This window comes from Anomaloglossus baeobatrachus, chromosome 7 (assembly GCF_048569485.1).
Source record: "Anomaloglossus baeobatrachus isolate aAnoBae1 chromosome 7, aAnoBae1.hap1, whole genome shotgun sequence".
NCBI lineage: Eukaryota > Metazoa > Chordata > Amphibia > Anura > Aromobatidae > Anomaloglossus > Anomaloglossus baeobatrachus.
In genome coordinates, this window is record NC_134359.1 from 91,844,293 (window position 1) to 91,863,090 (window position 18,798).

The following is an 18,798-nucleotide window of genomic DNA, read 5'->3' on the forward strand; positions in this document are numbered from 1 at the left end:
TTTTCATATGGCTTCTCCGCTAGATTTCTCAAGACTGGCAAATCAGATCTCTACAAAAAAAAAGTATAATTTTTTTCTTCACCCCTGTGAAGGAGACGAAACGCACGTCGGAGGCTGATAGGAGATACACAAGCCAGCAGATATTCTGATAAGTGCACAGTATTGTGTTGTGATAAGGTGCAATTTAATATAGTGTTCACGGTAACGTACTGGTTATATCCTTAGAGAAGATGCTATGTGATAATGCACTTTTTTAGGCCTTGTTCCGAGCCATTTTTAGGTGGTAATTGGATACAAATAGCAGGAATGATACTTGAAAGGATAACTTGTGAATAGGCAGTTCAGCAGGCACTATTGCACTTTATATTACAATCTGTGAATTTATCATTATTTATTGAATATATTTATGATCATGTATTTATGTGCAAATCTAATATATAAAGCTGAATGTGTGTATGTGTGTATGTGTGTATGTATGTCCGGGATTGGCATCTGCACCGTCGCAGCTACAGCCACAAACTTTTGCACACTCACACTTCTGGACCCCGAGAGCGTCATAGGCTATGTTTTGAGGGGAAATTTTAACCCCGCGCTTTACAGTTATTCACCAAAAAACCTGCCTCCATTAAAGCGAATGGAGCTGGGAGCCACAGTGCAGCCAGAACTACAGACGAATGCGCAGCCATGCCCTTATATGGAATGTTGGCATGTCACAATGCAGCCAGGAAAAGAGACAGACACAGACAGGGAAAGAGGCAGACACAGACAGGGTAAGAAACAGACATAGACAGGGTAAGAGAAAGACACAGAAAAGAGACAGACTGACAGGGAAAGAGACAGACAGGGAAAGAGAGAGACAGGTTAAGAGACAGACACAGACAGGTAAAGAGACAGACACAGGGAAAAAGACAGACAGGGAAAGAGAGGGAAAGAGACAGACAGGGTAAGAGACAGACAAAGACAGGTAAAGAGACAGATACAGGGAAAAAGACAGAGGAAAAGAGGGAAAGAGACAGAGGGAAAGAGAGGGAAAGAGACAGACAGGGATAGAGAGGGAAAAAGACAGACAGGGAAAGAGACAGACAGGGAAAGGGAAAGAGATAGATAGACAGACAGGGAAAGAGATAGACAGATAGGGGAAGAGATTGAGACAGACGGAGAAAGAGACAGAGACAGACAGGGAAATAGACAGACAGACAAAGAGATAGAGAGACAGAGAGATATATACAGAGGGGGAGACAGACAGAGAATGGGAGAGAAACAGAGAGACAGTTAATATCCCGGGCAGCGCCGGGTGCTATGTTGTGAGGCGAAATTTTAACCCAGCGCATTCCAGTTTACCAATCAATTTTGCCCCTATCTACATAATGGGGAAAAAGTGAAACGAAAAGTGTTGGGGGTAAATTGACAGCTGCCAGATGTGAACAAGGGGGACTTAAAGAATGAGAGCGATGGCGCCAAAGAGTATATACCGTACAGTTGCTAAGGTGGGGCCCCGACATGGGATACTCACCACACTTGGGGATATGAACACACACACAAAATGCGCCACACACTACCACGTACTTGAACACATATACCACCCTCAGCACACATCTCATCACACATACACCAACCTCCCCACATAATCGCCCTAAAACACACCCAAGTCTGGTATTATCCTTCAAAAATAAAAATCTGAATAATAAGCAGCCAAACTACAAGAACAACAAATGTACCACATAGGAAATACGGCAGCTGTCAGTCACATGACCTGTCTATATTGTGTATGTGTGAGCTAATATATACTGTCAGTGGGGAGGGCTTTCTGTTGCCTGGAGATTTATCAGGCTGCCAATAGCAACCAATCACAGCTTAGCTTCTATTTTGCTACAGTTAATTAATCTGAGCTCTGATTGGTTAATATAGGCAACAATTTAATAATTATATTTCTATCTATTTGTTTTGTGGTTTTTGTGTGCAGAATACATTTTTGTTAATACATTCTATTTTGTTAACAGCAGTTATTAACCCGGGCGAAGTCGGGTAGTACAGCTAGTTTAATATAAAATAGCAAGCATAATTCCTGAAATGATGATTGTAAATAGGAAGTTGTGGTAGGCACTGTTACACTTTGTATTGTAGTACTGTATATTTATTATTATTTTTGAGTATAAGTGTAATTGGATATTCATGTGTACATTTACAGTATATATGTTTAATCAGTGTTAACAAATTATATATTCAGGCTTTGTATGTATACTCCTACACTGGGGTATTGTTCTTTTTTATTTATGGGTTTTTTTTTAACTTAATAAATAATAAAAATTAATTTTAATACAATTTTTTGAAATGGTGTCAATTCATTCATAGTGCTTAGTGTTTTACGACTATGAATCTGTTTTGATTATAATAAATGTTTATATGTTGTCTATAAATGTCTGTTGTAATTATTTAACAGTTGTGCTCAGAAATTTACATACCCCGGCAGATTTTTTGCTTTTTTGGCCTTTCAGAGAATATTTATGATAACACAAAATCTTTTTTTCCACTCATGGTTAGTGGTTGGGTGAAGCCATTTATTGTCAAACTACTGTGTTTTCTCTTTTTAACTCATAATGACAACCAAAAACATCCAAATGATCCTGATCAAAAGTTTACATACCCTGGTGATTTTGGCCTGATAAACACAGAATTTGATATAAATGGATTTGAATAGGTAATAAAGGTAACATCCTCACCTATCACCTAATTGCTTTTAATCAGTGTGAGTGCATAAAAGCTGAGTGAGTTTCTGAGATCCAGACTGACTCTTGCATCTTTCATCCAGCCACTGACATTTCTGGATTGTGAGTCATTGAGAAAGCAAAAGAATTGTCAACAGATCTACGGGAAAAGATAGCTGAACTGTATAAAACAGGAAAGGGATACAAAAAGATATCCAAGGAATTGATAATGCCAGTCAGCAGTGTTCAAACTGTGATTAACAAATGGAAAATCAGGGGCTCTGTAAAAACCAAACCACGATCAGGTAGAGTAATAAAAATGTCAGACATAACTGCCAGGAAAATTGTTCAGGATTAAAAAAAACCCCACAAATAACATCAGCTGAAATACAGGTCTCACTGTAAACTAGCGGTGTGGCTGTTTCAAGATGCACAATAAAGAGACACTTGAAGAAAAATGGGCTGCATGGTCAAGTTGCCAGAAAAAAAGCCATTACTGCGCAAATGCCACAATGTATTCCACCTACAATACACAAAATATCACAGAGACAAGCCTCCAAACTTCCGGTACAAGGTAATTTGGAGTAATGAGACCAAAATCAAACTTTTTGGCCATAAACGTTACATTTGGAGAGGCGTCAACAAGGCTTATGATGAAAGGAACACCACTTCTACTGTAAAGCACAGAGGTGGATCGCTGATGATGTGGGGATGTGTGAGCCACAAAGGCACAGGAAACTTGGTCAAAGTTGAAGGAAAGATGAATGCAGCACGTTATCAGCAAATACTGGAGGCAAATTTTCACTGATCAGAAGATGCGCATGGGACGTACTTGGACGTTCCAACATGACAACGATCCAAAACACAAGGCCAAGTCGACCTGTCATTGGCTACAGCAGAACAAAGTGAAGGTTCTGAAGTGGCCATCTCAGTCTCCTGACCTCAATATCATTGAGCCACTCTGGGAAGAACTCAAGCGCTCAGTTCATTCAAGAAAGCCCAGGAATTTACAGGAACTGGAGGCTTTTTGTCAAGAAGAATGGGCAGCTTTACCATCTGAGAAAGTAAAGAGCCTCATCTACAACTACCACAAAAGACTTCAAGATGTCATTGATGTTAAAGGGGGTAATACACGGTATTAAGAACTGGGGTATGTGAACTTTTAATCAGGGTCATTTGGATGTTTTTGGTTCTCATTATGATTTAAAAAGAGAAAACACAGTAGTTTGACAATAAATGGCTTCACCCAGCAACTAACAATGTTATCATTCATATTCTCTGAAAAAGGTCAAGAAAGCAAAAACTCTGTCGGGTATGTAAACTTTTGAGCACAACTTTATATATCTAAGCTCATACTACCTGAGATGCTAACATATATCGAGTATATTCATAAAGTAATAAAATTGCAGCTCCCGTTATTTGTTTGCATACCTTTAAAAAGAGCGTAAGAGATGGCGTTACTGACAATCTCATCTCCCGCTTGCTCTATCTTTATCACAGTTAAAAGATGCATATGCTCCATTATTTCTTTAATCTGCAAAAACAGAATTCAAATCAGAACAGAACTGGTGCTGTTCACTCCGACAACTCCAACAACTAAGCTAAAAGGTTTATTATGACAATGGATAATACTATGAAACACTTATTATTGAGATTGCTATAACACTGACCCAAGTCCCATAACCTAAAATAAAATGTAATGGCACCTAGGAACCAAATGATGGATATCTCCATCTGATAAACAATTCATCGATATCTGTACTTTACATATACCGTATTTTTCATTTTATAAGACGGACCAGATTATACGACCCACCACACAAATTTAGAGGAGGAAAATTGGAAAAATTAATTTAAATGTTAAAATGAGGGTCTGTCTTACACTCCTAGTGCATCTTAATCTTTATGCTCACCAGGGGGGAGCGGTGGTGGTGGAGCAGCTCAGGAAGGTCACAGGAGGCAGGGTAGGCGATGCTGCGAGCTCAGAGGAGGGAGTGTTGTGGCTCAGGAGGGTCGGCGACACTGCAGACACAAGTGTGTAGCGACGGGTACAATTGACTCCCCCGGAATATGCCTTACTGGAGCAACCTTGGTGGAGAGGGGTCATAGGAGGAAGGGTCACAGAAAGCTCTTGGGGGTGTCGCGGTGGGTGCCATTGATCTGCGGGCGGGTGGGCTGCGGGGGTGTCACAGGACAGGGTGTCTTGATGGCAGGTGCATTGGGCTGACTGCAGGCTCCATTGAATCGCCTGCGGTTGATGACATGAACTTCAAGAAAATGGCCGTGGGGGCGGCGCGTGCTCAGATAGGACTTTGCGACCATTTTCTTGAAGTCCAGAGTGTCAATCTGCGCACGAGCTGCCTCCCCAGCGATTTTCTTGAAGTTCATTGCGTCAACCGCGGGTGATTCACTGGAGCTGGAAGTCAACTTAATGCACCCACCGCCGAAACACCACATCCTGTGACACCTTCACATCCCACCCACAGATCAATGGCGCTGCCCTCAGATCAATGGCGCCCGCCGTGACACCCCTCAGCGTGTCTTGTGACCCTGTCTCCTATGACCCCGCTCCACCACTAATGCCCCGATAAGCCATATTCGTTTTGTAAGACGCACCCTCATTTTAACCCCCAGTTTTGGGGGGAAAAAGTGCGTCTTACAATCCAGAAAATACAGTAAATCTCGTTTCACAATATTGTCAGTCAGTACATACGGGCAGGCTTTCAGACCCAGTTCATTGCGGGAGGTTAATCACTTTCTTGATTCTAAAGATAGCTGCTAAATTATGTCCATGAATATTCCCTTTAATAGCTGTTCATTTTTTTCCCAACATCATAAGAATGATTAGTACACGCTGTATGACTAATGTATGGATCGGGTAATGTTCTGGAGTGTTGTGGAAGGGAAATGCAATTTGATACACATATTAGGAACATAAAATGTTACATCTGCCCTTTAATAGCATCAATATACCCAGCTAATGAAAGAACACTAAGTCCTATCACAAGAACAGGAGCCGGATCTGTCTGGATGCTGAAACCTTCATTAGAAATTAATCGCTTTTATAAGAAAGATGATTAGAAGCACGCAGGCATGGGATCGGCAACTTGCTCAGCGTTTGCCATTTAATAAGAAAATGAAACATCTGAGGATATGGTGAGATAAAAGTGAATCTATATATGACCTGGTACATATTTCTTCAAAATTGCTTTTTCCATAAAGTAATCCTTTCCAAGAATATGAGTGGACGGCCAAAATGAAAATGGCGAAGTCTAGAAAAAGTGCTGCAGGGCTTATATAGTCATACAAAGGCAGTGAGGATGAAAACTTTCTTATGCTCTGTTCACACCTGTGGTAAGGTAGGTACCCACAATCCGCACACACTGTATCCCATGCTCACTGGGCTTCTTTTTTCCGCAGCGTAAACTGACATGCGGCACGGTTTTCTGACCGGCAGCATTTTAATTTATGCTTGTGGAGGTGACGCGCCAGCAGGGTCTTGGCGAATTACTCGTCATCGGGCCGGTGTTGGGGGTTTGGGTTGTCATAGCGGCCTGGCCCGGCTCCGTGATCCCGTGGTGTCAAACAAGAGGGATAGATGGGGGAAATGGTGATGATGGAGGGGGTAATTGTCTTTTGTGACGCCACCTGTGGTATGCGGCTATAATAGCGAGCTGCCGCTGTGCAAGGTCTCCCTCTGCTGGGGCGGATGGTAACGTAGCTCAGATGTTGCAGCTCTCCACAGGCAGAGCTAGGCCCCAGGGTGGAAGTTGAAAGTAGTAGTCCACCCCAGTGTGGGAAGTGTACCGCCCCGCACTCGGCTGCAGCCGAGCCGCTCGGATCCGGGCTCGTGTGTCGGTGGCTCGAGCGTCTCCGGACCGGGGGTCACGTCGCTCTGTAAAAGGGGGCTGGCGTGTCGAGTGGGGTTTTGGATTGGATTTAGAGTTCGTGACGCCACCCACGGGTTGTGGTGAATGTAGGCACCACCGCTGCCGGTTACTGGGCACCCCAGGGGAGATGTTGGGGGCAGCTTGTGATGTTAACCCCTCCGTGGGCAGGGGATGGTGGCCCCGGGACCCGGTTGGTGTGGTGCAGTGTCGGTGCGTGGCCCGCAGGCCCAGTAGTACTCACTCGGACAAACACACGGAAGTCTCTGGTAAACCAAATGGTGGATAGTCGGTGCCCGCAGCCGGTCGCTTCGGTCCCCAAATGGTTGGTGGTGTCCGTCTTCTCCTGCACCTTTTTGTAGATTTTGGACAACCGCACTTCAGCGACGGGAGTCCCGCTATCCGGCGTGTACGTCGGGAGAGCCCGTTGCCCGCAGGCGCTGGCCCGGTGGATCTTTGGCCCTTGGCGGTGGCCGTTATCCGGAATTGGTGGGCTGTTGCCCTCTTTCGGGACTTTGGGTGGGAAAGGACCTAGAGTCCAGACCTCAATCAGTTAATTAACGGGGTCTGGTAGATTTGGGACCGCATTTCAGGGTCTGAGTACTCCAACTGTGCTCCGGTTTCCAGCTGGTTCCCCGGTTCGGTATCGGCGGGCCACTACCCTGTCCCGGCTACCTACGGTTCCACCACGACTGTCTTCCCGGCTCCTGCAGACGGCCACCACTGTCTGCCTCCTGGTCAAAGTGCCCGGGCTCCTACCCAGAACACAGACAGATTTTTACTCCTCTTAACTCCTCTCTCAACTACTCCTCTCCTCCTCCAAAACAGATCTGCTTTTGTTTTCCTGCCTCTGGGCATGTGAACTCCTGGGGAACGTGGCCAACCGCCAGGCTCCGCCCCCATGGTGTGGACATCAAACCCAGAGGGAGGTAACCAGGGTTTTAATGGGTTGGCTGCTGTCACCTTATTTGGAGATGGGTGTAGTGCATGGGGCTAACTGTGACTACCTGGCTAGTCCAGGGCGTCACAGAAGCGCAGGGCGTGGGAAGGATCAGACGACACAGCGGTTGCAGTGTAAGATATTTACTCACTGAGTTGCTCCTGCCGTTAGACTGCCAGACTCCGCTGTGATGGGTTCCAGACGATCCCGGATAGTTTGTGGGCCGGTACCGGAGAGATACTTCGTGAGTCCTTCCTCCCTAAGCTCTGTTGTGTGAGTCCCTGTGACTTGAAGCTACACAGGGACCTCTGTCCTTTGGGGTGGGTATGCTTCCCGTCCCATCTAGCAGGTAGCGCGAGTCCGTTGATGGGCCGCCCTATGGTCATGTGTCCTGGGTCTATATGCTGCTTTGCCCCAGGTGCTGTTGTGGGCCAGAAGACTTGAAATCCTCCACCCGGCGGATTCTACTGGCAGGCCGTAAAGTGCCCACCAGCCTAGAGATCTGCACCCTGAGATGTGCGCTGGTCCTGAGGGAGCTATTAGCTCTCCTCAAGTGACCATATTCTCCTGCGTGTCACTTTGTTCCCGGTAGTGACTAGACTGAATAAGTGTGTGCGTGGCTCTTGCTCCCCAAATCAGTTGTCCTGCCCACTTGAGTACCTGAGCTAGTCGGTGGGAGGCCCCAAACAATATGGTGACCATCCTTAATGACCCTACCCATACCCCGTCCCAGTGAGTGGGCAACTGGCTTATGTGTGGATGTGGATGTTGTGAACCGGCACAGACCTCCTCCTTACCCAGGATGAGAACCATACCTCTGGTGAGATGCAGTAGCCTGTGGCGACTGAAGCCTCAGGGGCGCCACAGAGACACGAGTGTTCTTAGCGTAGAGAACACACTGAAAATCAGAAGCACCCAGTTCCTTGATTGTGTGCATGGGCACTACATTCTCCTCTGGAGAACACTTGCCTCTCCGCAGGAGAATGTAGCTGTCCGTGACCACGATCAAAGAACTGGGTGCTGCAGACTTTCGCTGTTTTCTCCCTGCGCCGCATGTCAGTTTACACTGCAGAAAAAAGAAGATTTCTATAAATCCATCCACTGTGCTTGTACAGTACTGTACAATTCAGCATTTTGGAAACAGAGAAAACACGGAGTATCAAAAACGTTGCCATACATGATCGTGGGCACACAGCCTTAGGGGCACTTTGCACACTGCGACATCGCAGGTGCGATGTCGGTGGGGTCAAATTGAAAATGACGCACTTCCGGCATTGCATGCGACATCGCAGTGTGTAAAGGCTGGATGATACGATTAACGAGCGCAAAAGCGTCGTAATCGTATCATCGGTGCAGCGTCGGCGTAATCCATGATTACGCTGACGCGACGGTCCGATGTTGTTCCTCGCTCCTGCGGCATCACACATCGCTGTGTGTGAAGTCGCAGGAGCGAGGAACGTCTCCTACCGGCCTCACTGCGGCTTCCGTAGGATATGCGGAAGGAAGGAGGTGGGCAGGATGTTTACATCCTGCTCATCTCCGCCCCTCTGCTCTGATTGGCTGCCTGCCGTGTGACGTCGCAGTGACGCCGCACGACCCGCCCCCTTAACAAGGAGGCGGGTCGCCGGCCACAGGGACGTCGCACGGCAGGTGAGTGTGTGTGTGAAGCTGGCGTAGCGATAACTTTCGCTACGCCAGCTATCACCACATATCGCTGCTGCGACGGGGGCGGGCACTATCGCACTCGGCATCGCAGCATCGGGCTGCGATGTCGTAGTGTGCAAAGCCCGCCTTAGAGGCTCAGTTGCAGATTCAACCAACATTTTGTATTGAATTAAACCAATGAAAAGTATAGAGCCCAATATTATAAATCAGCATTATACATTTATAAACCCATGAACTTCCAATAAGTCAAATCAATAATTGTATATCCAAAAAATACAAATATTTTATTGAGAATTAGACACACATAACAATATTGCTTAGATATCTCATAAAATCACCCCACACCTATAAAAACAAGGCAGTGTGGGCAAAATCAGGAGGTAACATGATAGCAACTTGTATAATTGTGCAAAACATTCCACAAAAGATTGTTCAATGTTAGGACCATTAAAGTTAAACACATATCAACCATACTGTATATATAACTAAACTGGGGACAAAAGTAGTCATGAGTAGTTAATGATATATAGTTCAGAAATAGAAAACTGCCAGAAGAGTTATCATAGGAATAAGTAACATACAATTCAACATATAAAACTTCCCAGAAGAGTTGTCATAGGATTTAGTAACATGCAATTCAACATATAAGGCTGCCTGGAAGAGTTGTCATATGAATAGGTATCAAAAAGGCCCTACGGTACCAATCCATGAATGTCATTAACCATGCGCTGACATAAAGACTACACTGCCCAGTGCCCCAACGCACTTTTCGCTTGTGACTTCGTCAGGAGGTTTTATGAGATATCTCAGCAATATTGTGTTATGTGTGTCTAATTATCAATAAAATATTTTTTTTTTTGGATATCCAATTGTTGATTTGACTTACTGGAAGTTCATGGGTTTATAAAATTTTGTATCAAAAGTGTACCACTTGTTTACAGGAGATTTTTTTGAGCTCTGTGTCCAAATACAGGGGACCCAATTCATCAAAACTTTTATGCCAAAAGACTGCCATAAAAAGCTTAGAAATACGTCAAAATGTTAGAGAAACTTGAGGCTGCACTAAAACTTCGTGATTTTTGGTGTTCTTATGCCAGTTTCACCCAACTCTGATGAAGTGGGCAGAGTGGCCGTGGGACAGGGATGTTGCAATCCCCACTTGTCAAATTCATGACGAGCAGCAGCATTCCTTAAGCCACAAATGTTACTCCGGATGCCAACTGGAGTAAGATTTGTGGTAATGTGCACAATGAGGCACACACTATTATTCAGACTCTCCTGATTCATTTAGTAACATGAGCCTCTTAATGAATTAGGAGCGTCTGACTCCATCAGCTTGAAAAATGCTGGCTTTGATTAATCGGGACCATGGCGTTCTGACTAATATAATTGATAAAATCTACAGCGATATCTGAATCAATAGATTTTAGATGGATTGTGGAACATTCTTTTAAAACCAATGTTTAAGAAAATTAAGAATACCCTACCCATCGTATCCAGGTCTCCATCTCATCTTCTGCCAAACGAGAAATAGTGCGGGGCATAAATCGAACCAGTTTTTCCTTAATGGCTGAAGAAGCGAGAGACGTGCCCTCAGAATCCATAAGGCTGGCAATCACATCGGCCGTCTGACCAGATCCCTCCACCACAACACATGGAATCTTACTCTTGATGGCTGTATTTATAGCCTGCGGAGTTAAAACATGGTAATAGTTATTTATATATATATTGATATAGAAGAGGAAGCATTTACAATTATTGATAAAAAAGGACCTAAATGAGAAAAACAAATATAAATAAGATTTATTCTCTTCTGCCTTTGCTGCATACCAATAATTTAATGAAGGCATTGAAGCAGGTTTTTTTCTTGAAAATGAACATTATCAATTTTCAGATTTTTTTAAGCCTGCCTATAAAGCTTTAATAAGGACTCCCATCAAAGTTTTTATTCTAATATATTGCAGTCATCATATTATACTGCACTGTGTACTTACAGTTACTCATGTTGCTCTTTTACCCAGTCAATTCTTCTATTTTCCATTAGGTCTATGACATTGCTTTATTAATTGGAATCTGTCACCAGGTTTTTGCTTCCCCATCTGAGTGCAGCATAATGTAGAGACAGAGCCCCTGATTACAGCGATGTGTCACTTACTGAGCTGTTTGCTGTTATTTTGATAAAATCAAAGTTTTCTCTGCTGCAGATCTAGCAGTTATACAGAGCTCATGAACGTGCTGGACGATTTGTTGCTGATTAAACAGTGATTTTATGAAAACTACACTAAGCAGCCCAGTAAGTGACACATCATTGGAATCAGGATCTCTTCCCCTACGTTATGCTGCTCTCAGATTAGGTGGCAAAAACCCAGAGATGGATTCCCTTCAAAAACAGATTAGGTGAATCCTTCTAAGCTCTATGTAGAAACAAGAAGTCTCTATTCCCTGCATGAGTCATCACTGCAAAGTCCCTGGCAGGGAAAGGAACAGTGCAGCTGGGTCAGGAGTTGAAGAATGGCTCATGTAGATAAAAGAGACTTCCTGTTTCTACATTAAGCTTAAAAGGATTTGGCTAGTCTGTTTTTAATCTCATGATGATATAAACCTAATGGAAAAAAGATGAATTAACTGGGTAGAAGGGCAAAATGAGCAATTGTAAGTACACAGTGCTGTATAATATAATGATTGCAATATATTTACTGGATACCAATTTTGATGGCAGAGTTTCTTTAGAGGGAATCTGTCAGCACAAAATGACTGTTGAAACCAAGAACAAGAACTTGGTGCACACATGATGTAGCCGAGCAGTTCAATTTACCTTCCATCTACTGTACTTCTTTTGTATCTATCTCTGCCTTTCTCTCTCTGCATTCTGTAAATCCAGAGATGTAAGTCAGGAAAAAAAAAGGTTGATATAGTTTAGAAACAAATAGGTGGAAAGGTGCCCTGAAGTGCTCAGCCACACAAAAGGTACACAGAGCGCATATGCTTAGTTTGAATAGTCATTATGTGCTAACAGAATCTTTTTAATAAAATCACTAGTGCACACAGACAGAAAATTGCCCCTGTACAAGAACAGTATATGGGTCCTTTGCAGTCCGATAACTATTCATAATGCACAATTCCACATGGTTTGGAGGTAGAAATGGGAATGGGCCCCCTGACTTTTGGACCCTTTTGCACAGGTTGCACCAATTATATGTCTATAATTATTATAATTATATTATAAAACACGATATTCTGGAGAAACACTGTTCATATGGTTGCCTGGTGTCATAACTGGTTTGACATAACATCCTTCTGTGTAGACTCCCATACAATACTCTTGCACCCCACCAATCCACTCTCAATTCTGTTGCCAGTTTGCTCCATCTCTCCCCTAATTACTCATCTACCTCTGCAAAACTCTTCACTGACTACCCATTGCTCAGCAAGTTCACTTCAAAATATTAACAATGACAAAGCTGTCCATAAAGTGTCCCTTCCATATCAAACATCTGGAATCTCTCAATACCTCTTCCTGGATAATCTCTGGGACTTACAGGACCTCTGCGTTAGCTTTTGTCTTATTTGTTGTTCACACAACATTCTCCAAGATTTCTATCATACATTCTTCATACTGGGGAACTGTCTACCCCAACTAGTTAGACTCTCCTCCATCTTTGGAACTGTTAAAAGTAAGCTGAAAACCCATCTCTTCAAAAAAGCCTAAAAATAAATCTGAGGCCAGTATACTGCCATCTAAGTAGCATCTACCCTCACCCACTGTTTCGTTCCCTCTTACCTTACAGATTGTAAGGCCTTACATGCAAGGTCCTCTTTCTCAGGAGTCTGTCATTCACTTAGTTATATGTATTTTCCCTATTTCTTACTTAATGTTATATCTTGTTTTGTCGTGTTACTGTCATGCAGTGTTCTGCTGTGCAGTCGCTTGATGTCATCGTGGCGTCGGACTCTGTTCACACTGCAGGGTCTGACAGGCAACCTGAGGTCTGTTAGTTGTTCAGTGAGAGCCACGCAACGGTTTCATGCTCACTGCTCATCAGTCCAGCAGCAGGAGTTAATCCCTGCTGGCTTGTGAACTGCTGCTAAGAGCTCAGGTGGCTAATGATGACTCACAGCTGTCTCCACTCTTTATAAGGTGCTGGATCTGTTTCCTCATCGCCGATAGTAGCTCCAGATTTGCTCCAGTGATTCCGGTCTTAGCGTGTGTTCCAGTTTCTGGTGATCTGTAATATGATCTTGTGTGGTTTGAAAATATCTCTGTTGTCAGTTTATTTCCTCCCTCCCTTGGGTCTGATTGCAGTGTGTATGTGTTTTGGTTCTCCCCTGTCTGCGTTATTTGCGGGGTTTATTACTTCGGTCCTGGCCCTCTCCAGGGGTGGGGAAGAGGAAATGTTAGGGTCACGCTGGCGGTCCAGACCTTGCTACCATTGAGTGTACCTCTGGGACAATGGACAACACAGGGTCCCCAGTTTGAGGGCCAGTCTAGGTGCCCCTGCTTCAGTTACTCATCACTCCTGTGACAGTTATATGTTTATTATGTACTGTTTGCACTTTTCTTTGCATGTACAATGCCTTGAAATAAAAGGTGCTTAAAAATAAATAATAATTATAAATTAAACAATAAAGTTTTTTTTTAAATGATTTTAAGTATTCAGTTGTAATTCACCTTTAATGCATCTTTTCCACCTCCCTGAGCAAAGCATACAATAGGAATCTTTCCACCATAATTGGAATCTTCAGAAAAACATAGATAAACAAAGTTAGGAATGTAAAGAGAGAAATTGTAATATAATAATTACTATAAAATTGTATCTACGAGTATCATATGGTTTTGATGAGTTTTTCTTTTACAGTTGCCCAGACTACTAAAATATAAATTTAATAAAAATAATGAAGAAAAAAAATCAGTTTCTATGACTAAAAGCATTTACCATGTTCTATGATAGTTTATACCTGGAACATTGAGTTCTGAAATGTATTTTTCCAATGCTGCTCGGACATCAGCTTCTGTACTTGGATGGCCATTAGATCCGTTGTCCACCAGAATCAAATGGGTGTGGTTGTTGTCCAGACAGTAGAGAGGGTCCCGCTTTTGCTCATCCATGATGTAATGGGCCACATAATTTCCCTGTCACATAATCTGATGTAAGAGATCACTTTGATGATTTTCCCTATATACATTGCATTTAAAAGTTTTTTGAAGTCTATAAAGGATGATTAGATATGCTGCAGTGTACGAGTACATTATTTTTGGGAAGGGGTAATGAATGACTGACTGCTCTAACCCAATGGAACCCAACTAAAAACCCTATCAAAGCAGCCTCTATTTTTCTTCAAATAAAATTATCAGCAGACTAAAATAAAAGATGAAGATTGACATATCCATTTTTAGAGTCAAAACGCAACAGAAATATGGTGATCATTTAAGGTGTCCATACACATAAATCAAACGTCAGCCAAACTCCCCAATATTATCGAGAGTCTAATGTACATGGGACCTCCCAACTTTTCCCAGTCATATGATGTTGGGTGAGAGAACAATTGGCACATTGGAGTTCCTACCGGTGAGCTTTTTGTTCTCCTGGATATAAGCCGCTGACAGTGGAGTCTCACATAGAAAACACTGGAGTGCTTGGCTTAACTGAGAAGTCCTATGTGTGGTGGAGTTGGCAGAGATAGCTGTTGGACAAATGACTGTGTCGACAACAGCTATCTACTGTGCCAGATTTGGCAGTCACACCTGGGCCCGGGTGCCAGAAGTGTTCCAGAAGCCCCCTTCCCATGTAAGAATACACTATCATAAATGGTAAAAATTGGGCCTTTTTACAAATTGTGTACTGGGATCCAGCAATTTTAGGTTATACCTATGAGGCTATGAAATATTCAGTGTTTCTAAATATTGCTTCAAAGATTACATACAATCATACGTTTTTGAAGATCATAGGTTTTTGAAGAATGATATACTACTTGTTAGTGTAAATGCTCAATCAGTGGAAGAGAAGAAATGGGTTGTCATTGCGCACTGCCGGATGGATTCAGGAGAGCAAATGACATAATCAACAGATTTAATTGTTCTAGTTCTACGCGTTTCAAAGCTAGCATGCTCCTTCTTCAGGAACCAACAATAGCAATGTACAACATTGTTGGTTCCTCAAGAAGGAGCATGCTAGCTCCAAAATGCGTAGAACTAGAACAATCTGTCACGCTCCCAGGATCACGGCGCCGCCTGTCATTCACCGCTTCGGTCCCCGGTTCTCCTGTCCGCAGCTGCTCCTCTTGCTCCCCCTCCTGTGCGTCCTCCATACCTTCTGCCCGTCGGTCCCGCTGCGACCCGCGACGCTGTGCCTGGCTCCCCTGCATCTCCTCCACCTCCCTCTCTGCTTCCTGCACTGGTCTCCGGCACTCAGGCCTCGCGCAAGTGCATTAGGGCGCGCGCGTGCTCACTCACCTCTTCTTAAACGGCCAGTGACACTGGAACAGGATATGGCTGATTACAGGTACAGGGTATATAAGACTTCCTTTTCCATGTGGGCGGTGCCTGTTCAATGTGTTCCTGTAGCTAGTTGTTCAGGTCCCTCTGTGCTTTGTACCCAGGTTAACCCTGTCTCTTCCGCAGTGCCCGTCTGCTGTCCCGAGTGTGTCCAGCCTGCCGGTGTCCCAGGAGTTGCCTCGGTGACTGTCTGCTGTGGACCTCGCCATCTTTCGTCAGCCTGTACCCGTCACCGACCCTGCATTCCACCTGGTTGCTTCAGCCTGCACGTCTTGCTGGACCCGGACCCGTCTGCTGTTACCACTCTGCACCTGTACCCGGTTCCAGTCACCCGTCCTGCATACAGTTCCCGTTGGACTCATAGCCATATCCCGTAAAGACTTCAGAAGGAATCGTAATCCGAACTCTCCCGTGTTCCGGCTACCATGCATCCAGGCCCTCTGGAGGGGTGATCGGACAGTCCCTGTATAGGGGTTCGCTCCTGGTTGTCTCTCTGGGGGAGTCCGGTGCTCGGTTCCGTGGATCCACCACCAGGACGTTACACAACCATTTGCTTTCCTTAATCCAGCCGGCAGCATAGTAGAATGACAACCCATTTCTTCACTTCCACTGATGGACATTTTATCTCGTGGGTCTACAGCAGCCGTTTTGATGCTAAGAAACGCATTATAGAAGCTATGACTTGCACAACTCACCCAGGTGAGTGATTCCCTGCACCCCCTGGTTCCTACCAGAATAAGACACCAATTTTGCGCTTTTTGCCTTTTCAGCCTCATCGTTTTAACTAACAAGTAGTAAAAATAATTTAATTTTTTTAAATAAAAAATATTGCATCCTTGGTCTTGTATGATTAATCCTCTTGTCATAGTAACAATGAATTGCATTTACATTAATCCACTAATGATGTGAAATAAAATCAATGTGAATAAAATGTTTGCTGGCTAAAAATAAATATTAATGTCCAAACCTCAGTTGTGGAACTCCGGATAAGAGTTTCACGGTTGGAGATCATACCCCACGATGCAAGGCCAATGGCTATAACCTTCTCTTCCGAGCTCCGACTGATGGTATTGTCTCTGACCACCTCTCCAATATACTTCATAAGACCATAGTGAGTGCCTCCTGAGAGGATCCAGGCACCTGACCGTATGTAAAAAAAAAAAAAAAAAATAATAATGTATGATATGATCTTTGAAAATCAAATTTTGATCATGATTTACTGATGATTTAAATGTTAATTGTCAGTTAATCAAATTGAACAGATAAAGGGCAGTTGGAAAAGAAAGTATGTACATATTGAGAATACAAGTATAGCTATAGTATGAATAGTCATAGTAAACAAAAATGTCTAAACATAAATTCCAAAATCCCATGATTATTGCTCAAGCCTTGACAGATCTTCATCCAAGGACAAGAGGATGACTTGTGCCTTCACAGCAGGGACCAGACAGAAAACGCTCTACATTATTATCTGCTGTAGTTATAAAATAGCCGAGTAGGTCACATTCATACTCAGTGATCACAGCCACCTTGTGGTTGTATTTGTGCAGAATTAACTTTATATTTCGGTGGAATTGCTCGTTATCAAAGTACGGGACATCATGGGGGCTTCTTTACTATTAAATGAATTAATAATTCTACAAATTTGGCACTGGTTATTAGGAAATAGCTTTTCTTCTAATGTTATTTCTAAACTTAATTTAGATTTTTATACATTGTCATAGCTGTATAGATAAAATCACTAAAGCTGAGTGATAAAAAAAAATTGTTTAAAAGAACTGAGAGTCCTCGAGTCAGAATTGCTATTCAAATTCTGCTGAATTGCTAGTTTTCGGCCAAGAAGTTAGATTTCTTAGATTTTTTATTATTATTATTATTATTATTATTATTTATTAATAAAGCACCATTGATTCCATGGTGTTGCACACGAGAAGGGGTTACATACTAAAATCAGATATAAGTTACAGTAGACAAACTGGTAGGAAGGGGAGAGGGCCCTGCCGTTACTGGTTTACATTCTATAAGATAATGGGGGGAATAGTAGGTGTGGTAGGTGTCGAGGCAGCTCCAGTGGTGATGAGGCAAAAGCTCTTGCGATGGAGGGGAGGCAGCGGGGTCATTGCAGACTGTAGGAATTTTTCAAGAGATGGGTTTTCAAGTTCTGTTTGTAGCAGATAATCTGACGTGCTGAGGCACAGAATTCCAGAGGGCAGGGGATACTCGGCAGAAGTCTTGGAGACAGCTGGATGAGGAACAGATAAGTGTGGAAGAGAGAAGGCGATCTTGGAAGGACCGGAGATTACATGTTGGAGTATATCAAGAGATTAGTTCAGAAATGTACAGTAAAGACCAAAAGTTTGGACACACCTTCTCATTCAAAGAGTTTTCTTTATTTTCATGACTCTGAAAATTGTAGATTCACATTGAAGGCATCAAAACTATGAATTAACACATGTGGAATGAAATACTTAAAAAAGTGTGAAACAACTGAAAATATGTCTTATATTCTAGGTTCTTCAAAGTATCCACCTTTTGCTTTGATTACTGCTTTGCACACTCTTGGCACTCTCTTCATGAGCTTCAAGAGGTATTCACCGGAAATGGTTTTCACTTCACAAGTGTGTCCTGTCAGGTTTAATAAGTGGGATTTCTTGCCTCATAAATGGGGTTGGGACCATCAGTTGTTTTGTGCAGAAGTCTGGTGGATACACAGCTGATAGTTCTACTGAATAGACTGTTAGAATTTGTGTTATGGCAAGAAAAAAGCAGTTAAGTAAAGAAAAACGAGTGGCCATCATTACTTTAAGAAATGAAGGTCAGTCAGTCCAGAAAATTGGGAAAACTTTAAAAATGTCCCCAAGTGCAGTGGCAAAAACCATCAAACTCTACAAAGAAACTGGCTCACATGACGCCTGCCCCAGGAAAGGAAGACCAAGAGTCACCTCTGCTGTGGAGGATAAGTTTATCCGAGTCACCAGCCTCAGAAATCGCAGGTTAACAGCAGCTCAGATTAGAGACCAGGTCAATGCCACACAGAGTTCTAGCAGCAGACACATCTCTAGATCAACTGTTAAGAGGAGCCTTTGTGCAGCAGGCCTTCATGGTAAA

At 43.3% G+C, this 18,798-nt stretch overlaps 1 protein-coding gene across 2 annotated transcripts in view; it reads right to left on the reverse strand.

Moving 5' to 3' along the window:
* The window catches only part of TRPM8 (transient receptor potential cation channel subfamily M member 8), a 184,002-nt gene that overhangs the window by 66,299 nt on the left and 98,905 nt on the right, over positions 1-18,798 (reverse strand). For both annotated transcript variants that reach the window (XM_075317472.1, XM_075317473.1), the window contains 5 exons: positions 16,658-16,830; positions 14,154-14,328; positions 13,867-13,934; positions 10,685-10,885; positions 4,137-4,239 (listed from right to left, as the gene is read on the reverse strand). In XM_075317472.1, the coding sequence (XP_075173587.1) occupies positions 4,137-4,239; positions 10,685-10,885; positions 13,867-13,934; positions 14,154-14,328; positions 16,658-16,830 (720 nt within the window). The remainder of the gene's footprint in view (positions 1-4,136; positions 4,240-10,684; positions 10,886-13,866; positions 13,935-14,153; positions 14,329-16,657; positions 16,831-18,798) is intronic.